Here is an 18,552-nt window from a genome sequence, read left to right as displayed (position 1 = left end):
TGGTGTGCGGCAGCACAACACAAAAGGATAGACTAGAATTGATATAACGGTATGCTTAGTAAAAGCTAAAATAATAAACACTCAAACTGATCAAATTAACTTCTCATCATAGTTTTGCTTGTTGTAATTGTTATAATTCCTCTGATTTACCAAAATTTATTTAATAATTGCAGGTCAGTTATTTATACTTTGCAGTTACTGTCCATGTAAGATATATGCAGCATGCTATGTAACTACTGTAGCATTATAAGTACTATAGCTCCTGTTAGTTGAAAAACAGCTTACACATGCCAAAGGCTTCCCGCAAAAATAAAGTTAAAAAGATAAATAAGTATAGAAAAGGCAATACCAAAGAATAAAAATCTCGAACATAGTGAAGAAATACTCATAAAGGTATATTTAATAGCGGCTCAAATCTCTAAAGAGGGACTCTGTGGTGCTGATGATAGTTGCTTGTGGGCATGGCGCCTTACTGTCTTTCACTATAAAATTGTAACTCTGAATGAAAAGGTGCCAGAGGTGGAATGTCTTGTTGAAAAAAATCTATTCAAAAAATGCAAACCAAGGAAGTTTCTTAAAGACAAATCAAAGGCAAAGAAGATCATTGCCAAAATTACTTGGAGAGTTAAAAAAAAACAAAAATAAAAGAACATTCTGTGTATGGCCATTTTAATTTTAAAAACACAAAACTTCACAGGATCTCACAAGATCTATTGATTAACTTTCTAAAAAACAGACTAAAGGTAAAGAAGAAACAGAAAGTTATCTTGAAAAATTATCAGCAATCAAGCATTATAAAGAAAACTTTTAAACTCATAGAAAGATTGTTTCTGGGTGTTTCACTAGGTGCTTCTTTATTTGACAACAGGAACTCACACCAGTAAAAACTGAGCAGAAAGTGTTATTTGAAGGGCATTTTTTGGAAATTTACTTGCACAGGTGAAAATGACTGCTCAAAGTGATGGGAGTAATGTTCAAAGCATATCGCACACAGTAATCTACCTGGACTTGTGCAAAGTGTTTGACACTGTCCCACATGACATCCTGGTCACCAAATTGGAACTAAAAAAAAATGGATTTGATGGATGGACCACTCTCTGGATAAAGAATTGGCTGGATGGTCACAATCAGACCAGTTAACAGCTCAATGTCCAAGAGGAGACTGGTGATGAGTGGTGTTCCTCCAGGGGGCTGGAACTAGGTGATCTTAAAGGTCCCTTCCAACAGAAATCATTCTATTTTCTATGATTCTATAAAAAGTATGAATGTGTCAGCACTTATATTGAGAACAACATGTAGGCAAGCACTCCTTCACATAAACAATCATCATAAAAATGGTAAATGTCTGGAAAAAGTACCTAGGCAATTTTTCTCAAACTGAGATTTTACCAATACAGATTTTTAACATGAAAATTATGGTTATCAAAGTACTAATAAAATGTTTAGAACCAAACAGGGAAGTCTGCTTTCTCTAAAAGCACACTATCATTGTCTGAGTTAAAATGCACTCTCAGCAAAATGTTTTAGTCTCTTGTGACTTTTCATTACTTTTCTGTATGGCCTTTGAGATACTATTTTCATTTAAATTAAACATCATGTCTCCACCATCGTCCATCCACAGATTAAAGGAGTTTACATAGCATCTCTAATGGAAACCTGACAGTATCATCACTGGACAAGCCAAATTCTAGCCTTTAATTGAAGAGATCTCAGGGGAAAAAAGGGAGGATTATTGGAAGGCAAAAACAAATTGCACATGAAAAAACCATACTATTTTTTCCCTTTTTCCTTAAGAAAACAGAAGGAAATTTTGCAGAAGAATACAGAAATAAACTCAAGATATCATTTAAGGACATTAAAAGTACCTCAGACATCTCTTCTTGATCCTTTGAATGCTATGCAGAGTGAAGAATTCTGTCAGTGTTAGCTACCAGGTTTAAAAGTCACATCACATGGACCATTCGTCCATGCCACTATAATTGTACATGCACTATTACGTGGGACAAAGCCCTTCTAGAGAAAGGCACATAGGTATCCTTGACAATCATAGATCTAGTGATAGTATGGGTGATATCAAAGGTACTACAACACTGCAATTAGGTGAACTACACAGATACATAGGAGATAAGAAAATATATCCTGGAAAATACTGAATAAGTTTTTCTTGTACTGTTTGTGTTCATCTTGCATTTCAATTAAATGAGCTACCATGTAGAGAATGAGAAAATATATATATATTTATCAAGCCCTCACAAACAATAATCAAAAGCAACATTAACATAAAACAATGGGGATTTACAAGTTTATGCAAACTAAATGACGTGAAAGAACAGTGGTGCCTGGTTGAAAAGGTTCTGGGCATATTCTGAAGAACTCACAGAAGATGAAGAAACATTTTTCGGATTAATGACAAAATGAACATGAATCATGGTTTTGAACAAAAGGGAAAATGAACACTTTCAACATGAAGTCACTCAGTTTTCAAACTCCATGCAGTAACAGCTAGATTGCTACTTCTAATATGGTGTGAAGTGAATACATAAGATAGACAGGAAACTGTCCAACACAGAAAGATTTATTAAGGATTCAAGGGAAGCCTTCAGGCAGGACAGTTCAGCAGTTACCGTTTTTTACTTGGCACCTTTGCACAATTTTCCTAAGATAAGAACTTAACAAGTGCTGTGGCTTTGATGGCTGAAATTAATTTCCTAGCTTGCAGAAAGGAGTCACTGGTGCCAAAAACCCTGAGTGACCTGTTACACCTTCGCAGCTGATGGCAGGTTGCCACTTGCCATGAGAGCAAAATGGTGCTGGAGTGTGAAACTGCACAAATCAATCCTTTTATATGGTGACCTCATACAAAGGAGTAAGCTGTCATTACAGGAAGAAAAATTGCAGTAGGAGAATGAATCCTGTGTTTAATAGAACGTGCTCTTTTAAAGAAATGTTCTCTGCTGACTGTTTTAAAATGCTTCTCTGTTCCTAAAGGCCATGTTTGTTCCTTTTTGGCATCCAGGGCTAGCTGCTCTGGCTCTGCACACAGTCTCACCATTGTTGGTATAAAAGGCCTCTCCTAAGGAGAAAATGCCATGAGAAAGAACCCTCCTGTATTCTTGCCTGACCAACTCTGCAGTTGCCTTCAAATATCTGATCAAAACCGCTTTCCTCCTTTCCTTTTGTCTTCTAGTTGCATTTCTTCACTGCTATCAATGAAAGCCTAATTTATACAATAAATCTCTAAAGCATTCTGAAATTCTGAATTTCATAACTGTGCCCACATAATTATGATAGCTTTCTGCCTTCCTAGGTTCCCTTTTACATGACTAGGACTGGTGGCTGGTCAAAAGGAGAAGAAAAATTAAGCTATTGGACAGTAGCACAAATAATCAAAGTTCTTCAATAACGGTTGCACCACTTAAGCAGCGAGCACTGGGCATACAATTAGAACACTTGAGTGCTGTGGACAACAGTTGCAGTGATTCCAGTCAGCAATATTTCAGCAGGTTCAGAAGCAGCATTTGAGGATAAAATTCAGGTAAGACTGTCAGCTGCAATTGTGCTTTTAAACAAAGACTGGCACTGGATTGTTTTGGGCAGAATTGAGCAGCAACATCTTCAAGCAATAACACTTCCTTTTCCAAGTGCCACCACTTACTACGTTTACATAGCACTAGCATATTCAAAGATAAAATGAAAATTCCACCAGAAACATTTAATTCTCTCTGAAAGTTTTTTTCGGGTAAAATTAAATGACTTCAGACACCTCTGCAGCCAGACCGGAGTATCTTCACCAAAGCAGCTTCCAACTTTGAACATTCTTTAAGATAGAGAAGGGCATTTGCAGATCTTATGGCTCTGAGAGAGCTGCTGCATAAAAGAATGAGCCAGGCTTTAACATTCATGCAGCAATATATGTACAATTAAATCAATATCACCAAATTCAGAAGAAAGTATGACATCACACATGGTTTAGAAAGAACACCTAACAGAACACAATCAAAATCAGGCATAGAAGTGCTCTCTCTTTTCCCTAGCCATACTTAAGGAGATTTTTACAGCATTTTGTTTTGATAGTTGACTTCAATTGAGTATTTCCACTTCCTTTTATTGTCAAGGGCAGAGAAGAAGTAGGGAGTAGTTTTCCACACTTCAGCAACAGAAAACAAAATATTTTAGAAGAGAAAATCCTGATTGGTGCTAGGAATCTCAGAAATGCACATAGTCATAGTTACTGTTTTCCTTTTCTATTTGCCTGATTTAATTGATGCTGTTCTACTCAGAGTAGAAAGGCCTCAGTCCCACCATGCACATGGGGAAACATCTATTAGTAAGTTCCAGCAAAGTCTCCTTAGAGTAGGACAAGTCTATCACTACATAAAATCAAAACTGCAAGAACAAAAGAATGGTCGAGTTCCAATGAAAATCATTAATCACATTTCTGTAGACAATATAGCATAAATCATGCTTAAAAGAATAGAAGAATTTATTTCAAACTGGTTATTTTCAGAAATCCAGGATAAAATAGCCATTCATTACAGTATGGCAACTTCATACTCATTAGTGATAAGTCCATAAAACTGTTTTCTTCCTAAGTTAACCTCCAGAGTTGAAACTTTAACAGCCAAATTACATTTCAAATTCCATGTGACCATTAGAATGACCTAAATTGTTGCATAACATTATCCATTCTGTGTGTGCATGTGGCGATCTTTCAAGGGCATGTTATACATTAACACTTAACTACTGGATTCGGACAATTTGCTTTCCTTTGGTGCTTGTCAGGAGTACAAAACACCGGTAGTTTTCTTAATATTCCTGTGTCTGGCCTTTCTCCGAAGTTTGAAAGGCCAGGAAGGCAGTTTTCCTTCTTTAGTCTAAGTTATTTGCTACGCTGCTATTTAGTGAAAGAGCACAGTTTTCTGTGTTTCAAAAGAATTGGAATTTTTCACCTGTGCGTCCCAGTTGTATCCCCGTGGCATGTTTCCCTGTGACTGTGGGCAGTATAACAAGAATGCTGCCTTTCTAGCAGAAGGAATCAGGTATGAAATCTGGGCAGCTTCAGACAGGGGAGAACTGGCCACAACACCCAACTGCAACACAAACACCTTGCAGTAGGGCATATTTTGATAACAGCTTCTATTACTTACGTTATCCTTCAGCATGTAATTCAGACATATCCTTAACAGGCAGCCCATGCTTTGTCCCAGTGAAGTTTAGCAGCACCACTCAAATTCTTCTGGCTGGAGGAAAATAGTATGAATCTGGCCAATTTGGGTGTTGAGATCTGGTGTAACATCCCCTGTTGACTGAATTTTGGTCTCCTAATGCAAAAGGCTCCTCAAAAAATTCTCGCTTAGTAGAGAACCTAAGCAGATTCTAGGGAACATCTGACCCTTTTGGGTAGCTGATCCCAAGAAACACACACACAAGCTGTTTAAGTACTTGGCTGAATCACGGCACAAACACAAAATACTTATGCTTAAAAAACTAAGATAATAGACAAATAGATGGAACAGTTTCCTAGCATTCCAAGCTAGTTTAGAAGCTTCACAAAGCATTAGAAGAGTCAACAATACACCTTGATTTTTGTCTTATAAAAATCTATTTTAACAGAAGTTTGAATGCATATTCTCAGGAGAACTGTTGAAAAAATACTGTGGCTTCTTTTCCAAAGACACTTTACCTATTATGGCGTGAGGAACAAAGCAGCAAAAAGAACAAAGGAAGGAAATCCTCATTTTATCTGCTGACCTTTTTCAGAGAAGCACTGCAGAAGGCTGCCTTATGTTATACTCTTTGATGCTACCATAACCTTGCTCTCCCAGCTCACGAGTCTGAAGTTTACAAAGGCTGATGTCCTAATAATATGCAATACATCAACAATAGCCAATCTTCTAAAGGATATTTTTCTTGAATGGTTAACAACAAAAATCAAACCGTGTCCTTCCCCCAAATATGAAACTACCTAGTGGCTCTCAATTTATGGTAATAGGAGCATGCACAGATTGCACAATGAATAAACTGTTCTGAATATTTAACCGCTTATCTCACAGACTTATCAATTATTTTACTGAAACTGATCAGTGAAATCAGGATGAGAGAAAAAACCATGAGGAGAGTATGCAGCTGAAACTTTCAGCAACACCTGTAACAGAAATCTCTTTTCTACATTTTTTATCATTCTGTTTGGGGAATGCACCCAGAACATCTCTCTATTGCAGTTCTGGCAATGCCAACAGGCTGCAAGCTTAGCTACTCACTTGGGAATTTTCTCAATGTGAAAAATCCCTGAAGGGAAAGCTGCTAGGGCGTGCTGTGAGAGACAGTAATGAAGGCAAGCAAGCCAGGATCCCTTCACAGCTCAGACAAACAAGCAATAGCAGATCTTGATCTCAGTTTACCTTTGCGTGCTAGGCTAAGGGATGCCAGTACAGGCACACATTTATGTGCACATCACATCTCCCTGATTAGCAGTATCTCTGAGAGGGCCAGGGAGCCAGCTGGGGCTGGTAACAGCTTCACACATTCAATTTTAATTGACTACTGCGTGCTTGTCAGATACCTCAGTGCTGCCTTCCTTCTGTTTTAACTTATGCCAAAAGCTTAACTGGTCCCACTGACCATAGGGAACAAGCAAGCAAGAAGAACAGATTAACTGCAGGAACTGAACAAAGTCTATGCTCCCTTCGGAACTGCATTCTAGGTACAATCTGCATTAAATTTCAAGATCATAGATCAACTATCACAGTTCAAGCTAATCTCTTAACCCACAATTACACATTAAAGCAGGTTTTGATTTAGAATAATTTCATTTAATTTTCATTTTCTGTGTCTATAGAGTCTAAACTTTTCTCTCTGAAAATTCTCAGGAAATGCTTCAGTGGGATCAAGACTCTACTATTAACACTTACTGATACAGTGTTTAATGGTATAGAATCAATTAAAATACTCAAAACAAACAAACAAAAAAAGTCATCCAAATGAGTGACAACAGTATTCTCTGCAGTGTTTCTTTCTATATCAGTAACAATGTATAAAGTAAAAGTTTGACTGAAATTGCTCCAGACAGGCATACATAATTTCTCTTGTAACTTTAGAACACATGTAAATAATTTTGCTGATAAATTGCAGACAGCATCACAGTTGAAAATTAGGTAATTATAAATTTTACCTCTGCTTTTATTTTATTGTCTCCAAAACAGAGGTGCTGTAAGTAGGCTGCAGCATTGGACTGTACAGACGGAAATTGATGCTGTAACATCTGTATAACTTCTGGAAGCTCTGGATCTCGCCATCCAAACTCTCTGTGAGAAAACAAATAAGAAAGACTCAACAAGAATTCTTCTACTAGTGGATGGATATATGTAGCAACAGTTCGGCCAACTAAGATGAAAAACATATCTAAGTTTTACTTTCCACTATTTTTAAAGTGCACATTTAATCATATATGAAAGGATTTTCTGCTCTAAATAGTACTAGTATGAAAAAAGTTAAATAAATCATAGCTAGAGTAAATAACTTCATGGAATTGTCTCTACATGCTAAAGTTCCTTAAATAAAACATCACATAAGAACAGAAAGATCCACACCATTATACAGCCTCTATTAAAATTCAAATATAGAGTACTAGAATCATAACTCTGAATGGTTTGCTAAGAAATTTTGTCAGGAAGTCTTTTATTTACTGCAATCTTTATTTTATAAAAATTACTATCTCATATAATTAGTGATTACCTATTTTGTCTTTTGATTTATTTTTTCAGATATAGTTCAGGCTTAATGGTAAAAATGTATATGATACATTGTACAATACGTACAATTACACAATTTTACATATATTACAGTTATACCATATACAAAACATTGTTATGCATCTGATTGTTTTTAAATCTTCATTAGTAATACTCAGTCTAAAGCAGATGATAGGCAAATAACAACGACTCAGCTCATGCACTGTCTTTTTATTGCTATGAAGCATGACACATCATTAGCATTAAATGAAACAATTGATTCCAAGTGTGGTGAACAAGCCCCAGCAGGTATTCTGCTGTTTCCAGAACTCAAAATCAATGTGTCACTTACGTCATTTTTTCCACTCTGTGTCTACAGGTAAAAGAGCCATCAAAATGGCTTTTGCCTTTGTGTCCCAAAATCCATGCAGCCACTCTGCACGAGACAGCTGAATTCCTATGTGCTTTAGAATCACAGAATCACCAAGGCTGGAAAAGACCTCCAAGATCACTCAGTCTAACCATCCACCTACTGCCAATATTTCCCCACTATTCCATGTCCCTCAGTACAACATCTAAATGTTTCTTGAACACCTCCATGGACCGTGGCTCAGATGCCTCCCTGAGCAGCTTGTTCCAGAGCCTGATCACTCTTTTGAGAGGAAATTTTTCCTAATATTCAACCTGAATCTCTCCTGGCACAACTTGAGGCCGTTCCCTCTTATCCCTAATGCTAGTTATGTAGGAGAAAAGGCCAATCCCCACCTGGCCACAACCTTCATTTACACAGTCGGAGAGAGTGGTAAGGTCTCCTCTGAGCCTCCTTTTCTCCAGACTGAACAATCCCAGCTCCTCTGGCCATTCCTCATAATGCTTGTGCTCCAGACTGCTCACCAGCTTCGCTGCCCATCTTTGGATACGTTGCAGTGCCTCAGAGTCTTTCTTGTAGTGAGGACCCCAAAACAAAACACAGTACTCGAGGAGTGGGCTCACCAGAGCTGTGTACTCTCTCCCTGCTCCTGCTGGCAGCACTATTTCTGATACAAGCTGGGATGCAATTGGCCTTCTTGGTACCTGGGCACACTGCTTTGTGTCATACAAATGTTTTTCATCATCTTCCATCTAGTGCTATAGTACAAGGTAATACAGGAATACGGTTCTTAGGCCTAAGTAACACTGGTCCCAATTGCCCTTTAAGATGGAATGGGAGATACGACACCACCTCAACCTCAGCATTCTGCTGGGGTCTCTACATAGGGCACATGGGAACCTAATCTCTTGCATCTTCATGAAAGGCACACAAGATCCACACTGGGGTATAATTCAGAGCAAGCAGCACTGAATTCCCACGTTGTTATTTCTATCCAATGGAGCCACCATGAAGAACACATACCCCATTTAGGTATGCAGAGGTTAGGTATGTAAAATTAGGGGAAAGGGTCAAGTTCCATAAAAACTTGTGAAAATGACTGCAGGTTCTTCACTGCAGTTACCATAATCACTTGAGGGATTCACTTTAAAAAAAACAAAACAAAACACAATACAAGAACAGTTGCAAAGTCCATCTCTTTGAAAAATATTTGTTATCATTAGTTTCCTTCCTGAATTATGAGGATTCTGCTGGACTGAGGCCAAGTGCACATCACTGGGAGAACTGACCTATTTGAATAAAGCTTACAGTAGGCAGCTTCAAAGGCTGTCTCAAGTAAACTCAGGCATCTCACTCTTCAAATATTACAGCTCTCTGAGACATTTCACTGAAACAAGACTCATTTTACAGTGACAATGGATTGCTATGAAGGAGGCATTGTCTGTTCTTTTCTCATACAGGATGTTTGCCAGACTGAGAGTTATTATTATTCATATCTCTATAAAAAGATGTAGAATATAAGCAAGAGATATAGAAAAACACACATGGAATTTCATCTGCTATTCCTGTTCTGACAAAATTAATCTTAAGATGTGAATATTAAATTTCACATCAAGTGTTTAAAATAAAATTAAAAAAAAACACACACACAAAAAACAAAAAACACAGAGATGTAATGCAATGCATTATGTGTGGGCATTTCCAGTGAACCTTCGGACAACACAGACTGTTGGGAAACTTCTAAAGGAGACCTGTTACATAGATTCAGAAAGATCTTGACAATGAACTAGTATTTTTGAAGTGCAGAACACTGTAAAAGGTATCAGGGAAGCACAGAAACCTTGGTGGCTAATAATAGGATAAGGACAATAGCTATGGTTTAAACAATCCATATGTATATAGATAGTGTGAGACAATATATATAAACAATTCACAGAAATGACGCAGAGAATACCTATGTAATATAAAAAGGATTATCTCCTTGAGATGAACAACCTGTCCCAGTTCTCACAGAAATACTGCCTCACAATGCTGTGAGACTTGAGCTGCCTTCACAGAAGGGGTTTAGAAACTGAGCTGGTGCTTAGAAGGACCAGGCAGCCCATCAACTTACAGGCTGAGCATTGAACACTTCATTGGATGGCTCTTCTTCATTGCCTACAGAGCACTGACTGACACCAGCTAGTATCTAACTCTTAATGAGATCTGAACTTGCAGCTGAAGACGATGCAACCAGCAATAGCAAATACCACATTTTCTGCACATACTAACTTAACATTTCTCTATTTACAGGTTAAGTGATTCTCCAGTTACATACTTATTTCTGTTTAACAACGGATAGAACAAACCCATAAACAAATCATAAATTGACAGAGGTGAGTGACAGAACCAATGTTACTTGATGTGTTGGCTTCCTCTTATGCATACTTTTCACAGTTACGACAATACTTAGGCAGTAACACATTAACAAGTTCTTCAACCACGTTAGTCTATATATATGGCTCTCAACCAAAGATATCATTGAGAAATTATTTTTACATAAAAATAAACATGAAAAATCCAAAGCACCCTGATGAGAAATTCATTATTCCAGCTCATCTTCTAATTCATTCTTGTTTAGATTCCTAGATCTTAAGAGTGGGTGTTGGTATTTTAGGAGAAAGTTTTTCACACAGAGGGTGGTGACGCAGTGGAACAGGTTGCTCAAGGAGGTTGTGAATGCCCCATCCCTGGAGGCATTCAAGGCCAGGCTGGATGTGGCTCTGGGCAGCCTGGTCTGGTGGTTGGCGACCCTGCACATAGCAGGGGGGGGTTGAAACTGGATGATCACTGTGGTCCTTTTCAACCCAGGCCATTCTATGATTCGGTTATGATTCTATTATACAAAAACAGCTTGTAAGACAAGACAAGGAGTAGGAACATTCAAAAGCTTTTGTTTTAAACTACATAACTATACTTCAAACTTCTAACAACAAATTGTCTCCAAAAAGAATGCTTTTCCTTCTGAACAGGTGTGTTACTCAACCAAATACACACAAAAATACCATGTGCAATAGCACACCATGGATTATGACAACAAGCTCAAATTCTCTGTTGACTTGTCCTGGAATCCAGGACAGAAGAGGAAATGAAGGGCAAAAGGAAAATCATAGGCCCAGTTAACTCATCTAATGAACCTGCAGATTTTACATGGTATGTATGCACATGTGAAAACAAGGCTGTGCCTACTTTTTTCCTCTGGTCTTCCAGCAGACAATCTGATGATAAATAAACATTTGTCTGAATGTTTGCGTGCACAATGGACTTAAGTGGAAAACTGATTCAGAAAAGAAACTTCTAACACAGATCATATTATCAGTTATAGGAAAGAGAATGAACAAAGCAGAAAAGAAGTTAAAAAAATTTAGCTGCAATATACATTGTCTTTTCAGGCAGATGGTCTCTTAAGACTATTATATTTTAAGTAGTTTCTAAATGAATGATGGTAGCTATTTAAAACAAACAAAAGTTTCTGTCAACAGTTAAGGGTGCTTGAATAACTGCAGTATTATAGCAGCCTTCAAGGCGAGGAAGAGTAACTTCTGGGATTTTATACTTTTCAATTGTTTTCTTTTTAACATACTGAGTAGGAAAAAAGTGAGCTAGAGATGGAGTCTTTTCTAAAAACTCTGCAGTTTTTAGAAACTCTCTAAAAACTCTCTAAAAAGTCTGCAGCTCTAATAACAAAATTTACTTTGAAAAATAAACATATATTTCTAAATTCTCCTTACTATGAAAAGTTAGGAAGGCTACTTAAAGTCAACCTGACAGAGGCCTGGATAAGGAAGGACTGGAATTTCTCAAAGACAAAGGTAAAAAAAAAATACCTGGAATGTTTTGCATAGACTTGAGGAGCTTCCAGGCCATGGCCTCACACATACCCAAAGCTCAGTAAAACGGACAGCCAAACTAAACTAAAAGACAAACTGCTAGGGATAAGAAAATAGACTGTGGAAGTCAAAAGTTAGAATAAGCTAGGTTACACCACAGAAAGATAAGTAAAATTAAATAGCAAAATATCCTTTACTGACTACAATGAAAAGCAATATTACAGTCAGTACCTGATGATTAGAGTCAGATTAAAGGAAGGGAAAAAGAAAATGAAGATCAGATCCATCTCTATTTCTGTGAAATATCTGATACTGTGCCACACAGAAACTAGTTCAACTGGCAGCAAATGAGAATCCAACCCCTAGTAAAATTATTATAGCAGAATTATGGAAAATTTGAAACTGCAGGGAGTAGCCTAAAGAAACACTACCTAGCTACTTGTCATTTACCAACTGCTTAGGTGAGAGAGAAAATCCACACAGATGGTGAAAAAAGTCAGAAGGCTGGAGTAAATCAGAGGTGTGCAATTTTTGAGAATTCTATCAAATTATCAGTGCAGTCGATCAGAAAATGAACAGTAAGCTAGCATACGCATTGAAGATCTTCTGCTACTGCCCATGTTTCCCTGGGAATGCAACCTCTATGCAGCTATGGGCAGCTAAAGGCTTCTGGTGGTGGTGTAGCTTTTCCTCAAGAAAATTACAGCTGTGTTACAACTTGACAGCTCTGGCCGGAAAGCAGCATTTGCAGCGCACTTCAGGCAGATCAAGAGACCACAGAAGTTCATTTTCTCTAGGAAGTATCATCATTTGAGAGAACTGATGAAAGTATTCCAGTGTTCCTTCCACCTTGCTTCTTTGACAGAAACTGTGCTCTAGGAATGTAAGATTGATCTCATCTTGAATCCTTCAAAATTTTTTAGCTGGAAGTGGTGACTAATGTAATGATCTATGTACTGCAGTAGGCTGCTGTCAAAAGATGAACCAAAAGGGAACACTGAGTAAATTACATACAGAATATCACAATAGGCTACATTTTATCCAGGGTTAACTGAAGAGAATCAAGTGGGAGTTGGGCATGAGATATATTGATTCTGAAATGGAGCAGTATAAATAGCAGTAATAAGAAATCCAGATCAACACGATGACACCAATTGAAACCAATTCCTACTCCTGCCACCATAGTACACCTACATGTCAGAAAGACAAAGGAAAGATAGATTTAGGAGACACTGTTAGTAACACAGCTGACAGTACCGTCTACATGGTTTCACATAAAGGTGATGCTGAGTACAGACTATGTACAGCATCTTACTATTTGCTTAAACCTTGCAAGACTTTTTTTTCTTCTTTTACCACAAATTCTGATTACACACAGAAATGGAACACCAAAGCCCTGTTGCACCTGTGTAAGCTGATTTTAAAAATCCTACAAAGTTTGAAAACATAGGGACACCAATCGGAACCATTACAAAGAAATCTGAGAAGCAGGTGTGATGGCATCAGATACTGTTTATCCATTGGCCACAGAAAATTTGATGGGAGCTTGGATTCTTATTTCTAATTTACATTATTGGAGCAGAATATTTGCATCTGATCGAGCAGTTGGCATATGCAAGCACTGACATCCAGAGCTATTCCAGTCTCAGCATCATTCCCCAAAGGCAGTGATGCGAAGATGCCTGCTATGAAGAACCATATGTTTAACAACGACTTAACTACCACCAAGCACTTACGAAAGACAGAGAATGCACGATTTGTAAACATATTCATTATGAAATTGTATGCTTACACCAGACTTATATGTACCTGCCTGCCTTAATAAGCACATACATATGTAAAACAGGCTTACAGACTGGTAAAGGAGAGGGTACCACATATGAAACATATGAAACAGCATTGCTAATCCTAGCCTACAAGATTTTTGTTGCAGTAGAGATATACCCCTGTGTTTCTTTTTTCTTTCTCTTTTTTCCTCAAAATTTCAATAAATAAAGCCTGAAAATCTCTTTTGCCTCATCTCTGAAAGAAGAGCTCTGAGAATGTGTTTTCGGTTGTACTAGGAGAAAACAAATTACACAATCAAACACAAAGAGAAATCATCAGGAGTCAAAAGGGGATCAAAGAAAGAACTATGTCTCTTACCCAAGAGGAGAAACGTTCTTCGATTAAAACCATTTTGAAGGGAACATACCAATGCTACAGGAATCTCTCTCTAAGGATTTTATCTCAGTACATTTAAAAAGAATACAGACAAGATGTTAAACTTAACTGATAAAAAAGAAAAAAACATTTAAAGATTATGTACCAAAAAGAAATGTGATCCAGATATGAAGAAGCTATCTAACAGCTTGTTCCCTCATTTTCTTTCTGCTGTTCTTAGGCTGTTCTTCAGACTGCTGGATTCTATGACACTTGCCAAAAGGGGCATTTCAATAATGCTCTCATTAATACGCTTTAACTTTTGGTTCCCCCTGAAGTGCTCAGGCAGTTTTACTAGATGGTTTTTGTAGGTCCTTTTCAACTGAACTCTTCTAATTCTAAAACAAAAGTGAACATTCTATACTTCATTTACCAGGAATGGTACTCTGAAAACCTTCCTTTAATATTTTCCCATTTTTCAAGCATACCTCTCCATATCCAAATACAGCTATGTACACATAGTTGTTTATTACTGCATGCTGCAAGCCTGATCTGAACGATCTGCTACAATTTAAGAGGAGGCAGAGCTACTGTATTTGCTACTAGTATTTCTGAAAATGGAATGTGGGAATTGGATGAGATTTAGCACAGTTTTAGGGAGAAAATATAAAAACATCAATTTCCATTCAACTCACTTTAGAAAATGCACAAAATCCACATTGCCTTCTCTGACTTCTAGTCCAATTTGGCTAAAGGAGTGTGCAACAACAAGCCACTGATCATCTTCAGCCCCATGCTGTTATGAACAACATACATCCAAAGAATGCAATAATGCTGGGTTTAGACCTAAATCCCTTAAGGCAGCAGTGAACACGTATCAGCAGAGACCTAACTGTACTGCTGGTTTGGCTTTTCAAAAAGGAAAAACAAAGACTATTGGAAAAGTTAGAACTGAAGAAAATGACATAATCTAGACTAAACGTGTAAGTGCCAGAAGGACAGAGAAAATGCACCACAACCTATCTTCTGTGAATAAAAATGTAAGTTCCACAAAACCCCCAAACATTTAAGTTATTGTTTATCCCTACCTAAAAACCACATCCTGCATACATTGAACAAAACAGAAATTGTAGTCTGCCTTCTGTACATTAATATGAGCACCACGACTCTGCTACAGCAACCTGCCAAGGGTATGGAAGAATAACTGCAGTGCTTCATGTGATAGAAGCAAATGCATTCTGTATCATATAATCTGAATATTCTTTCACATTTCATCAGCCTCACAGTTTCTGAATTTCACAAAGTTTCACCATTTGTTTCTTCTACTACCAGAGTTCTCTTAACACTTTTGGAAGAGTTGCTATTGTTAGAGCAGAGTGCTTGCCAAATGGCTTTGTAGCACTGAAAAATGACTGCAATAACCTCTTAATTGCTGGGTTGCTTATTTATTTTTAGCATGCGCACAACTGTAAATTTGCAGGCCAAAAAACAATCCTAAGCCTGCAAGAATCGTACAAATTGAATCAGAAAGAGGAGGAAGCATTTCACTGGAGAATCCCACTTCATATTTGGGAAAAGCTGATCTCAGAGCTTGCCAGCACTTGAGCAGGAAAGAAGCAGTAACATCCACACGGCTCAACAGCTACTGATTTTCATTTGACTAATAGGCTGGATCTACACACTCAGGCATACTGAAACCTGTTTCTACGTGTTGTGTTAGACACACCTTGCCACATAACTGGATCAACAATTTCACTGAAATAAACATTTTGCATCCTGGCAATGCACCATTTAAATATTAAGAGTAAAATGCATGAGCAGGCAACGTTTGACTGCACATCCTCAGATGCTTTATTTTTATTTAGGCATGTAGTTTATCTCTTCTCTAGCTTTCAAATTTAGCACAGCTAAACACGCAAGAGCTGCACAAACATTTGGTGATCCTGTTGAAAACCTGCAGAAAGAATCTTCGTGTTACTGCTTCGAGGTGCTGGCATTTTCCTTGTCTTGCTCTTTCACATGGCCAAACCTAGAAGAATCAAGTAGCAATGCTCACCCAGCTTCCTCACAAATGTGATTTTTAGTCTGGTGTCGCAATCTCTCTGTGACTGCAGGTGAGGTGTCGAAAAAGACGTGCTGTGGCAGACAAAGAGAACTCCTGCAGAGCAGTGACAGAGATGTTCGACCTGTTCCAGGTTGTTAACAAAACCACAGACCTGAGCAGTCAGGGCTGACTTCTCAACATCAGGTCTCCTATATGGCAAAGGGCTAAATCTGATTTGTACCACGGCAAGCATTCCCTACTGCACATTACTAAAAGCAGTTATGCCTCAGTATGCTTTATACACACATGGTATTGCATCCATTCCTCTTCTGCTTTTACACTACTACCTGTGATTTAAAATTTAAAATTAAAAAACATAAGAAGTGAGCTTGTAAGGAGGTAAGATAAGAACAAAGTAGTCTGGAGCTGAACTTCCTGTAAATTCCTTGAACACTGTCTTCATAAAAGATTAATAAGATGCTATAGTTGAGTAAAGATTATCCATGACACCGGCCCACATGGTATTATTTATTACTCTGTGGTACTGCCTCCAATACAGCATCATGAAAATCAGAGGCACGAGTCTTAGCTGTTCAAGGTCACCCTGACTTCATTTATGAATGTCTTTTTAGTTGAAATATATTTGTGAAACTTTACGAAATAATCTTTCACACTATCGGCACACCGATCTTATTTAATTTCCTCATTCCCAGTGAGAGAGCTTTCAGGAAAAAAGTTGGTTGTGCCATGTAGCAGATAAAATGTTCTCTCTGCTCTAGACTGTGGAGTGGACAGCAAAGAAAAATTAGGGACTTTGGTGCTTTTGGATATCTTTGATTTTGCCATTTGTATTTATTTATTTTTTACTTTTTTTCTTTTGTGTGTTTATTTTATTTTTAGAAGGAGTTGCATTATTCTTTTGGGGCTGTTGAATTGAAACAGTCTTGAAAATCTTGTTTCACCTCTTCCTCTGCAGGTATTTGCAAACACAGGGCTCACTTCTGCAATGCTGAATAAAATGCAACTTAAGTAAGCTATCATGATGTCTAATTTATCTCCCTTCTCCCTGCAATGCATAATGTTTTCCTGATCCCCCTACTACAGAAGGGTTTCACAGTACCTTAATGCACTGCATCATTATATTAACCCTTCCCTGAGAGGTCTGCTTACATATACTTGTCTCTGTGCAGCCTACACTTCACGGAGAGGATCTCACAAGACTGAAACTGTGTGCAGTGGCAATGCTGTTGTTTCAGCTGTGGGCACGCTCCTCTCAAAGGCAAGGAAGGTGGGAATGCAGGCAGGAGATGGAAACAGCAGGCAGGCTGAAAGGTGTCAAGCCTTTACTCTGCTGTGGACTTGCTTTGCAAGATAAAGTCATCTGATTTGGTGCCTTTCTCAGAAGCGTGACAGATTCTCAGTGTCCTTTGAGATGTTATAAATCAAAATTGTCTCCTTTTCTAGAAATAGTGTTTTCATTCAGAGTTTCTTAAATCTTTATTTCAACGACAGAGGAAAAAAGCTTTTGGAATCTTGCTTCTATCTGATTTAATGGAAAATATGGGTTTTCCAAACACCTTATTTTCCTAGGGACATGCGATGAGGATGACAGTTACTCAGTTACCCGCACACATTAGGGCACCTCACCACTGCAGCTATACACAGGACAGCAGCACAGTACAGCTCCCCACTGCCCCATCAGCACCAATTCACGTCACGCCTGTCTGCAGGACAGGAAACCAGCACACACAGCACTCCCTCACAATCCCAGAGCATCTACTTTTTCCTTGAAATAATCACTCCAACAGTTCTGTCTTAGTTTCAGCTGAGATGGAATTATTTTCTTCAAAGTGTCTGGTATGATGCTCTGTTTTGTTTCTAGGAGAAAAACTAGATAACAGACCAATGTTTCCAGTTCCTGCTAAGCACTGCTGTACAGAGCCAAGGACATCTGCAGTGAAGGGCCCAAGGAGCTGGTAGGGAACAGAATTAGCTGAATTAAACTGGTTAAAGGGATATTCCATCCCTTTATCTATGTGACATCATGTGGGAGGAGTTTTGAAGGGGGTGGAAGTTCATCTCACAAGCTTCCACTGCTTAGGGGGCTAGCAGGGCATTGATCAGGGGATGGTGAGCAATTACTTGTGTATCACTTGTTATATACATTCATATATATGTATTGTAATAACTATTATCCTTTTCCATTTCTCTATTTCAGTAAATACTTTTATCTCGATTCATGAGTTCTACTCTTTTTTTCCCCCTGATTCTCTCCCTCATCCCACTGGGAAGTGGGAGAGTGAGTGAACACCTGGTGCTCAGCCACCTGATGCATTAAACCACAACAAGTTCCTACAATGTTCTGGGGAACTCAACCCCTCTTCACTCTTAGTTTTG

The 18,552-nt window shown here is 38.1% G+C and overlaps 1 protein-coding gene across 1 annotated transcript in view; it reads right to left on the bottom strand.

The window, feature by feature from the left end:
• The window catches only part of CTNND2 (catenin delta 2), a 607,095-nt gene that overhangs the window by 162,107 nt on the left and 426,436 nt on the right, over positions 1 to 18,552 (bottom strand). Inside the window, exon 11 of the mRNA XM_019614298.2 lies at positions 7,172 to 7,304. Within this exon, the coding sequence (XP_019469843.1) occupies positions 7,172 to 7,304 (133 nt within the window). The remainder of the gene's footprint in view (positions 1 to 7,171; positions 7,305 to 18,552) is intronic.

Source organism: Meleagris gallopavo, chromosome 3 (assembly GCF_000146605.3).
Source record: "Meleagris gallopavo isolate NT-WF06-2002-E0010 breed Aviagen turkey brand Nicholas breeding stock chromosome 3, Turkey_5.1, whole genome shotgun sequence".
In the NCBI taxonomy this organism is placed as follows: Eukaryota; Metazoa; Chordata; class Aves; order Galliformes; family Phasianidae; genus Meleagris; species Meleagris gallopavo.
This window is presented reverse-complemented; position numbering and strand designations above follow the sequence as displayed.